The sequence below is a fragment of the Nicotiana attenuata genome, unplaced genomic scaffold, assembly GCF_001879085.1.
Source record: "Nicotiana attenuata strain UT unplaced genomic scaffold, NIATTr2, whole genome shotgun sequence".
NCBI classification, from domain to species: domain Eukaryota; kingdom Viridiplantae; phylum Streptophyta; class Magnoliopsida; order Solanales; family Solanaceae; genus Nicotiana; species Nicotiana attenuata.
The window spans coordinates 61,251-72,092 of record NW_017670522.1 but is presented as its reverse complement, the minus strand read 5'-3'; the positions used below and the strand labels follow the sequence as shown (position 1 = coordinate 72,092).

General features: G+C 34.1%; 1 protein-coding gene across 1 annotated transcript; it reads left to right on the top strand.

Moving 5' to 3' along the window:
- The first annotated feature begins 4,480 nt into the window (after positions 1–4,480).
- On the top strand, positions 4,481–7,362 carry LOC109240519. The gene is made up of 7 exons (XM_019407174.1): positions 4,481–4,540; positions 4,601–4,778; positions 5,052–5,256; positions 5,418–5,783; positions 5,887–5,969; positions 6,115–6,725; positions 6,958–7,362. Exons 1-7 carry the CDS (start codon positions 4,481–4,483, stop codon positions 7,360–7,362), a joined length of 1,908 nt encoding a protein of 635 aa, XP_019262719.1.
- The last annotated feature ends 3,480 nt before the right edge of the window (positions 7,363–10,842 follow it).

Sequence of the window (10,842 nt, the reverse complement as noted above, 5' to 3'; positions counted from 1 at the left end):
GGCCTGTATCTCGCGATGCAGGTAACGATTTACAGGTCGACGATTCAGCTTGCTAGGACATCTCGTATCAGCTATTAGTGAGCCCCAGTCTTTCGGGGCCTTATCTCTCTTTTGTTTTAGTCATTATAGTATTTCAGTTAATAAGGTATACCGGGGACCTTGTCCCGGTAAACAGTTGGCGTTTTCAGTATTCTTTAGAGGCTTCGTAGACTATAACCCAGTCAGTCAGATATTAGCAGGCTTTCATGTGTTAGCCTTGTCGGCTACTTGTTTATACTTGCAGACCTTCAGTATTTTTCCGCATCTATGATATTTTAGTCAGACTTTTTAGCAGACTATCATGATTTACATTTACCTCTAGCTCATAGTTATACCACATATTGATCCAGCCATATAGTTGGTTTGCTCGGTCGCATGCAGTCAGGCACCGAGTGCCGTGTTATGCCCAGGTCATAGTTCGGGGCGTGACACACAGGCAGTTTAAGGAGGCATATAAAGAATTGTCTTGAGCGTCCTCCGGAAATTCGTATTTAAGTTGATTTGAGACAATTTGTGTTATTTTAAAATTAGACGTATTTATGCTTAATATTTTAGTTTGTTAGATTAATTTGAAGTATTATTATGCATGAAAATTTAGTTTTACTCTTTTTCCGTTAATTTACTTGTTAAATGCAAACTTTAATTTTGTAATTTTGAAATAAATGTAACACTTGCAATTTATAAGTGCAATTTTTTCCCATCTTCATTGTATTCTTTATATTTTTACTTTATATTAATATAACTTACAATAGTTATACAAAATACAAAAAAAAAAAATTAAAAATTACACTAACCCGGCCCGTCCCGACCCCTTGTACCCGTAACCCTTACGGTTCATTTTTTACCCGGATGAACCCAAACATGTTAAACCCGGTAAGTCCCAACCCGTAATCGGCCCGGACCCCAACCCGTACGGTTCCTGAATTTTCCTACCCAGCCCGGCCCGGGCCACCCGTTAGACACCCATAGTAAAAATAGCACGGGCTAGCCAGTTTCGGACTAATCATTCAAAAATACCCAGCGTTTGCAAAGTCATTAAAAAATAGACACTATTTTGCTGCAACACGGAAAGTTCCAGCATAATATACTGGAGATTGGTGCACCTGTGTATGAAATTCCAGTATATTATGCTGGAACTCCAACACGCGAAAAGTTCCAGTATAATATACTAGAGATTGGAGCATCGGTGCTCCAATCTCCGCTATATTATGCTGGACCGGTATATTATACTGAAAATTTAAACCTTCTAAAACTAAAAAGAGTCGACGGATTCTTTTAGTTTTCTCGGGCACCAAGGAACTCCAGTATAGAATTCCAGTATATTACACTGGAGTATTTTTTGGGATTTTAAACAGTGTATTCGTTAGATTTATCTTTACATGAAAAGTGGCTAAATTTCGATTACTTTTAAAACTGTGGCTATTTTTGAATGACCACTTGTAAATGTGGCTATTTTTTGAATTTCTCCCATCTTGTTGTGGTTATGTTCTTTAATTCTGTTTGTAAAACATACCTCTAATTTATCTATATAATAACTGTTACTTTTTATTATTATTAATGGAATTTCTTCATATTCCAAAATAATAAATTTATAACTTATTGCTACTCCCACCCAACCGCTTAAACCAAAATTAGATGGCGCATGCATAATATATGTATAATTCATGTATAATATATGTATAATCATATATGATCAGTGTATAATTTATGTATATCAATTAGAAAAAGTAAACATTGAATTCGACCGGCTATTTGTGTAAGATCCCCAAAGAGAGGTCTTCCGAGGCGGAAGCTATTTTTTCAAGTAGAAATAGAACTTGAAGGGAATAAATAAATAAAATAAGAAGATTAGCCATCAAAATAAAACATTATAATCACACCAACGACGATTAGTGTCTCGATCCAAACAAGTTGGTGTCGTTACATAAATCCTCGGTGACCACAAAAGTTCTGTAAAATTTTCTAAGCGAATACATGTAATAACGATGAAAGAATGAATGGTACCCCTGTAGCGTCCAAGTAATAATGCTGTAATCCTATTCTTACAACTGAGCAGGGGTGTGCATTCGATTTATCAATTCGATTTTGACCCTTATCGATAATTACTTATTGATTATCGATTTGTACATATGCTTATCGTTATCGTTTCAATAAGGTTTCGATTTTTTCGATTTCGATTTATCGATTTTGGGGGCTTATCGATTCGGTTATCGATTACACCAATAAGAAAATTTGCGGGATTCCACGAAAAGTATATCGCTATAAACGCGCCTAACTAATATGGACAAAAAGAAGATAAAATAAGACGAACACCATTTATAATATAAAAATTGTGTCAACAAGCACATGTAACAAAAATAAAGTAAGGGATCAAATGTATGCCACCAACACTCCAACGGTATAAAAAAAACAAAACAAAATAAAACACATCATCACGGCTAATTCTGTTTTCCATTAATTTGAACTTCATTCCCTTGATCTGTAAATATGATCATTCCTTAAATGTGGTAGAGGAAATAGTAGGGTAAGGGACTTAGGGTAAAGGAAATGGTATAGATTAGGGAAAATAATATTGTATAGGCGCTTTCAAAATAGTAGCGGAATATATATACATTCTGTATGTTATATTAATCTACACAAATAGGTAATTACTCATTTAACATGTGTCTACAGTCTAGGGGTGTGCATTCGAGTTATCGATTCAATTTTGACCTTTATCGATAATTACTTATCGATTATCGATTTGTGCATATGCTTATCGTTATCGTTTCAATAAGGTTTCGATTTTTTCGATTTCGATAACAAATAATCGATTCGATTTATCGATAAACCGATTCGAATGCACACCCCTACAACTGAGGAGTAGTAAGGTAAGGTCTCGTCCCTCTTGTACTTTTTCTTTTGAGTTTTAACAAACGGGTATGGGACAATGCCAAACTTTCCATTATCACAAGAGGTGAAAGTCTGAATGGACGAATTTAATTTGAAAAAATATACAACTATTAACGGCGTGAATAATTTTATACTATAAGTACATTTTAAGTTGCCATAGAATGTACATTTTATGGCAACTTAAAATGTACATTCTATGGCTGTTTGCGCAAATTTTAACTGCAAGTACATTTTATACATTAAAGGACTTTTTTCAAGGAGAAATTCAAAAATAGCCAGATTTACAAGTGGTCATTCAAAAATAGCCACAGTTTCAAAAGTTATCGAAATTTATCCACTTTTTATGTAAAGATAAATCTGAACGAAAACACTGTTCAAAATCCGAAAAATACTCCAGCATAATATATTGGAATTCCGGTATAATATACTGGACTGGAGTTTCATTATACTGGAGTTCCAGCAAAGTATACTGCAACTCCAGTATATTATACTGGAGCCAGCAAAGTATACCGGTCCAACATAATATGCTGGAAGTTCATACACATGTGCACCGAACTCCAGTATATTATGCTGGACCAGTCTCTGTTGCAGCAAAATAGTAGCTATTTTTTAATGACTTGGCAAAGGCTGACTATTTTTGAATGACCAGCCCGAAAACTGGCTAGCCCGTGCGATTTTAACCTTTTTTCACTTTAGGCCCCCGCGCGCCAGAAACTATTTACATTTGGTAGCTGAAAAAGTATGTAAAAATTTGTATAATTTATGTTTATTAAATGCAGAATGATTTATGTAAAAATTTGTATAATTTTATATAATTTATGTATGTGTATATATATATATATATATATATATATATATATATATATATATATATATATATATATATATATATTATTGGCTATTATTTTGAGAGCGGCTATACAGTTTCATTTTCCCTACATTTAATCATGAGATTTTTCTTTTCTACACCATATATGAAACTTTATTACCAAATATGTGCATAGTTTCTAATTTACCCGCCATGTCCACACTTTTTCTACAATTATTATACCATTCATTAAATACTAATTATTAGTAGCTGAATCTTCCTAATTAGGCGCGCTAAAATTCAGTAACAGAATATTCTAATCGATTTAGCGACCTTCAGATCAAATTTGAAACGGAAATCCTTTATCTTCAATTTAAAATCAAATTATATAGACTCTTTTCTGCAAAAACTCTGTTCTTCGATATTTTCTCTTAAGCCACAAATCAAAAGCTCAGTTGGTCGAAATCAGAAGCTCAACTTCAAATTATAGAAATCAGTTCTGCAAAAGCTCAGTTCGTCGACTTTTTTCCTCAATCCACTAATCAAAAAAGCGACAAAAACATTCAACAAATTCAAGTCAAATTGTAGAAATCAATTCTGCCAATTCTCTGTTCTTCGTCTTTTTTTCTTAATCTAAAAAAATCAAAAAAGCGACAAAATATTGAACAGTACCTCAGCAACGACATGCAATCATGTCCAAAATCCCATTCATGCTACATTTTAATGGGAATTGGGATAGCTATGGCAGATTTAGAGATTTTCAAGTTGATGGCATTGTGCTCGATGAGGATGCAAGTTACAGTATGTTGATTTCTACAATTGCAGAGCAATTAATGATTGATACTTCGGAAAAAATTGTAGAAATCAAAATACATTGTGAATGAGAATTGTCCTCCAATGGAGATTAGGAACAATATGGGGGTTCGTGTGTATATGGAGACAAAAAAGGAGAATAAAAACTTAGGATCGTATCCGTTACTTATAAGTGTACGAGATTTCAATATGGAATTGACTATTACAAATGAGAACACAAGTGCAGGTTTGTTATGTTTCAAATTCTATGGAAGTCTGATTTTACAGTAATATCTATAAAATTCCTACATTTATCTACAAATAAACTACACATCACTTTTAGGATGTATAAAGCAATATTGTTTTCATGCTTATCAACAAAATTACTACATTTATACTACAATTAAACTACAATCCATGTTGAAAAAATATTGACTACAAAATTTTCTCTTCATCTACAATTTATCTACAAAGATTCTACAAAATTGTAATGACACTGTTTATCTTTATTTTCATGCAGGTTCGTCTGGGACAATACAGTTACTTGATATGCCAGCCTCTCCCGTCATAGAGGAATATCAAAGTGAAATAATAACTGAAGGTACACAAAGTGTTATCGAAGAAGGACAAGTGTATCAAGACAAGCAAACAATTGCAACTGCAATGAGGCACTATTCTGTCATGCACAAGTTCCAATTCAGGGTTGAAAGATCTAGCCACAGAAGGTATGAAGATATTAATGGTGAAAAGATCATTATAAACAGTATTTTCCTTGTGATATGTAGATGAAAAGTAGTTATATTGTATAGTGTGTTACTTTATGTTAAAACAGTCCTTTTGTTACATCTACATTGATAACCTGTATTATAAATGTATTTTTTTGTAGCTACTGGCTTATATGCGTTGCAGAAAACTGTAATTGGCACTTCAAGGCAACATCAATTAATGATTCTGCAATGTTCAAGATCAGAAGTTTCAACCGACAACACACATGCACCTTAATGGACGATACATTCATACAGCGCAAACATACTGCAGTTGTAGTTGGTAGCATGGTCATGCCAAAGTATTGTGATCCTAAGACAGTTTACACACCAAAGGACATACAAACTGACATGTTGTCCCAACACGGAGTGAACCTAAGCTACATGCAAGCATGTAGAGCAAAGGAAAAGGCTTTACAGTTATTGAGAGGTCATCCGGCTGACTCCTACAACAAATTACCAAAATATTTTTATATTCCTGAGAAGACGTATCCTGGTTCAGTTGTTAAAATTGAAGAAGACAACATATGAATGCTTCTTATATGCATTTGTTGCTCTTTGTACATCAATAAGTGGTTGGGGATATTGTAGACCAGTAGTAGTGGTTGATGGGACATTCTTAAAGATAGCCTACAGGGGGATTATGCTGACAACAAGCACAATGGATGCAGCAGGTAAAATTGTAGTTATTTTGTAGGCAGTTTATAAATTGTAGATACATTGTAGATACTTTGTAGATATATTGTAGTTTATATGTATTTGTATTTTTATATGCATTTTCAAAGCTGCCAGTTAATTATTTTTTTACTAATAATGTAGGTACAATATTGCCTTTGGCATATGCTATGGTTGATTCGGAAAACGACGCATCGTGGAAGTGTTTTTTTGAGCAATTCAAGCAATCATATGGTGAAAGAACTTCAATGTGTGTTGTTTCAGATAGGAATGAGAGTATCCTGAAGGCAACATCAATTGTCTATCCGGGCGTGCCACACTACTCTTGCATGTGCCATATTTGGACAAATATAAGGGCAAAGTTCAAGAAGGGTCATCTACAATTAAATGAATTGTACTTTGCTACAGCAGGGTCATACACTCTGGATGAATTTAATGAAAGGATGTCGAAGATTGAAGAGATAGACCCGCGTGTTAAATCATACCTCTATGATATTGGCTATCATAGATGGTCAAGAGTACATGCAACGGTGAATAGAACTTGGACTATGACATTAAACATTCCAGAGTCGTTGAATGCTGTAACAAAAGATGCAAGAGAGCTGCCAATATTTGACCTATTAGAGTATATGAGGACACTTCTTGAACGTTGGACGAAAGAAAAGTTATTGAAGGAAAAGGGTACTTTCACATACTTTGGGTACAAATTCAACAAAGAATTGGAGAAAAACAGTACATTATCTCAGAAACTTAGGGTAAGATCTATTTATTTGGTGCAGAAAAATAATATTTTAATATATAGTATTTCCAGATTGTAGATAAATTATAGACAAATTTAGTTAATTTGTAGATAAATTATAGATAAGTTGTAAATAAATTGTAGATAATGTATTTTTATGATTGTAAATATTTTTCTTTCTGTTTGTTATGTAATTGTAGGTGAGGGCTTCAACAGATCATATTCATACTGTGATAGATGGTGTGAAGCGGTACATTGAGTGTCTTGAAAGCAAGAAATGTACTTGTGGCCAGTTCCAACTTGATGAACTTCTATGTGCGCATGCTTTGGCAGCTTTAATGCACAGGAATGAAACTTATGAAAACTATTGCTCTCCGTATTACACAAGGGAGAGCCTACTGGGTACATATGAAATACCAGTAAATCCCCTTCCTGATGAAAGCAAATGGAATGTGACACCACATATATCTGATGAAGTAGTAAATCCACCTACGGGAGAGAAAAAGCAGCCAGGAAGACCTCAAAAGGAAAGATACAAAACATATGATGAACTAAAGTCAAAGAAGTACAAGGTGTCATGTGAAAACCGTGGAGGTGAAGGGCATAACAAAAGATCTTGCAAGAATGCACACCCCAAAAAAAATATCATGTAGTTAGAATAGTATTTCAAAATAATTGTTAGTGTGTTCAAGTTAACAGAATTTTGTGTGTAATCGTTTAAGTTTTTAAAGATCATAATGTAGTTAACTTCAATTTTTTTCTGTGTTTGTTAACATGTTTTTCTGTATTGTGTCAAGCATCTACCTCCATTTTTTACATTTTGTACATAGCAGTTAATATTTATTATCTACAATATAACTACAAGTTTAAAAAAATTAATTTAACTTGAACTGGCAGTTATATACAGAAATTAAATACAACTGGAGGTAAATCCCTACAAATTATATACATATTAAACTATAAAATTATATACAATCTCAACATTCAGTGTTTCCAGATTGTAGATAATTTGAAGTTTTTTTGTAGATAATTTGTATTCTGACAACATAATAACTACGTTTAAGATAATGAAGAACAAGTGCTGTAAATATTAAACAACTGGAGATAAAACCACCAAGTTATTTCAAGTGAACTACTAAACTAGATGGAAATTAACAAAATAAAAGGTCTGCTACAATAAAAACACAAAGGAATTGTTCAGAAAGTTGTGTACTATACTTATCCTACAAACTAGCATCAACTAAATTACATATACATGACACTACTTCTTCTTTCTCTGTACTCTTGTTTTCTCATTCAATGCAGGTGCACCCTTCCTCCTTGCTAGTCTGCCTGTAACCTCACTTTCACTGATTGACCCATCTTCCTGCTTCTTTGTAGCATAGTCCCATAGGAGCGCTCCATAAAGTCTACGATGTTGGTCAATATCAGAAAGGTCTTCTGTGGGAATTGACAAATCTCCAAGGCTAACATACTCCGCAAAGGCAGCAACAAATACACCACAATCGCTGCAGAATACAAAATTTAAAAAATATTTACCAAATGATTAGAAATAAAAAAAAGAATTAAATGCATAGAAAGAGAGAATAGATTTTTTTACAGTGACCCTTCTTTTTGCTGTGGAATCTCTCCAATGATCCATTGAATGTTAAGAGGGTCGGTAACTGGTTTTTCGATGTATGCCTTTATAGTCTTGAAGTTAATGTCTTTACGCTTCCCATAGAAATCAGTGCATGACAAATACAAAGGTATAATAACAGAAAACTTTTCGACACAGGATTCAACAACTTGATGGTTGTGTGAAGAGACCATGGAATCATACGCATAAAGTTGCCTGTCTGCAATGTCGAAAACAACCAACACCTAATGGAATTTTTCTACAATATTGACGATCATGATCATATAGTCAACTTCATCCCATGCAACATTGGCAAGTAATCTATACCCAAAAATATATTCTGCAACAATATCTTGGGGTTTAACAACAGAATACTTCTTTTCTGGAGGTGAATTTATGAACTTTTCATAAATTTGTTCTATCCTGGTCTTGAACACACAATCCGTTGTGGTAAACCTAGTCGTGTTATTGGGGCCATACTTGCCTCTTTTCCTCAAGTAATATATTAAAATAATAATGTGCTGCAACCAAAAATAGTTGGCATATAAGCAGCAAGTCAACTTCAAATAATCTACATAAAACTACATTATAACTACAATTAACTATAAAAAATCTACAATGATGTCTAAGAACAGCTCTACAATTTAAACTACAAAACATCATTTAGAATTATGTCTACATCATATCTACAATTTATACAACAAGTCATCTTCATATATTATAGGTATCTATAACATAAATACAATTAAACTACAAAACAGAAGGCAAAATATCTACAAATCATATCTTGGAAATAGACTCCTTGATACTTACTGAGTCATTGAGGACTTGACCGGGGTGAGCCAGGGAAAAGAACCATTCCTTCTTATCAACATTTTCCACTCCAAGGTAACCAAGGCTTAATTTGGTTATCCTTTATGGAAAACGGAGCCTTCCTCCTGTGACAACAAACAAATGTCAGAAAAAAATTGTAGATTGAATTAGATATGTAAAAGTTAAATGCTGAAATGCAAGTGTCAAATTATGCATTCATACCTCTTTGAACATTTGTCACTAGAGTGGTATAACCACTTGTTGAAGTTCTCTAAAATATCCGGATTTACATTTTTACCAATAACAGTAGCAAAAGGGTGCTTGAGATAGAAAATTTTAGGTCCAACCGAGCTGCTGCCCCCAGAACTGTATAGAGGGATAAATGGTGATCGGGCATGCTTTCCCGGATGCGTTGTTCTCCCCGGATGCATAGGTGTTGCATCATCTTGTATGGGCTCGCCAAACTTAACCAACTGGGATAAGTTGTCAGGCAACTCAAAATCATCTAGTGTGAACCCATTCTTCTCAACTCATGATCCTTCTGAATAACCTAGATCCACTTCATTGTCATCTTTCTCAATGACCTGCTCGGTCTGAGCTGCTACTGTCACTCCGTGAATTGGGGACTGTGCATTGATATCTTCCATCACTGTAACACAATTCATATCTTACTTAACAAGAATGTTGAAATTTATAAACAACAAGAAAATATCTCTGAATGACAGTATGATACCTGCTTTGTCTTCATCAGCTGCAACTTGAAAATGTGTATATAAATCACCATGTGATGGAAGATTTTCTTGACCAACTGCACCTTCAAAATGTTCTGTTTTATAATTAAAAATGGTAAATAATACTGGATAATGTGTCACGACCCAAGAATCCCTCAGAAGGAGTGTGATCACCTGTCTCTAAACTAGGTAAGCCTAACATTTACTGAAATAACATTGATATTTATTAACTTCAAATAAACTTTCTCTAAACAACTTACAATTCCCAAAACCGGTAGTACAAGTCATAAGCTTTTCTAAGAGTAGTTATACAAAATAAATACATCACTGTTCCGAACAAAAGAAATATATGAAAATAAGTACAATTGAAGATGACTCCGAGGACCGCGAACGCTGCTGTAGGCTTACCTTGAGTCTCCACCGCAACGAACAACTACTATCGATCAAATACCTGGGTCTGTACACAAAAATGTACAGAAGTGTAGTGTCAGCACAACCAACCCCATGTGCTGGTAAGTGCCTAGCCTAACCTCGGCGAAGTAGTGACGAGGCTAGGACCAGACTACCAAATAAACATGTGCAACATAGCGTACAAAATAATAGGAAGCAGATAACAATGATGGCAACAATGATCAACCAGTGATATATAAATAGCAGGCAACAAGAACACCATAAATGCATTTCAACAAATAATAAATACAAGTGCAATCAATTAATCGAGTCCTTCAAATATAAATGTTTCGCCTATAAATCCTTCAAGTAATAACCTCTAAGATAATATGCTTTTCAATAAATATATTTCCTTCAAATAAGTATCTTACAAGTACGCATCTTTCGAATATAATTCTTTCGAGTAAAGGTCACCTTGTGACGCCTCATTTCATAATCATAAATAATATAGGTCTCAGCCCACTTTCATATTTTTACGGCACCTCGTGCCCACATATTTCTGTCTCATATTGCACATCAAT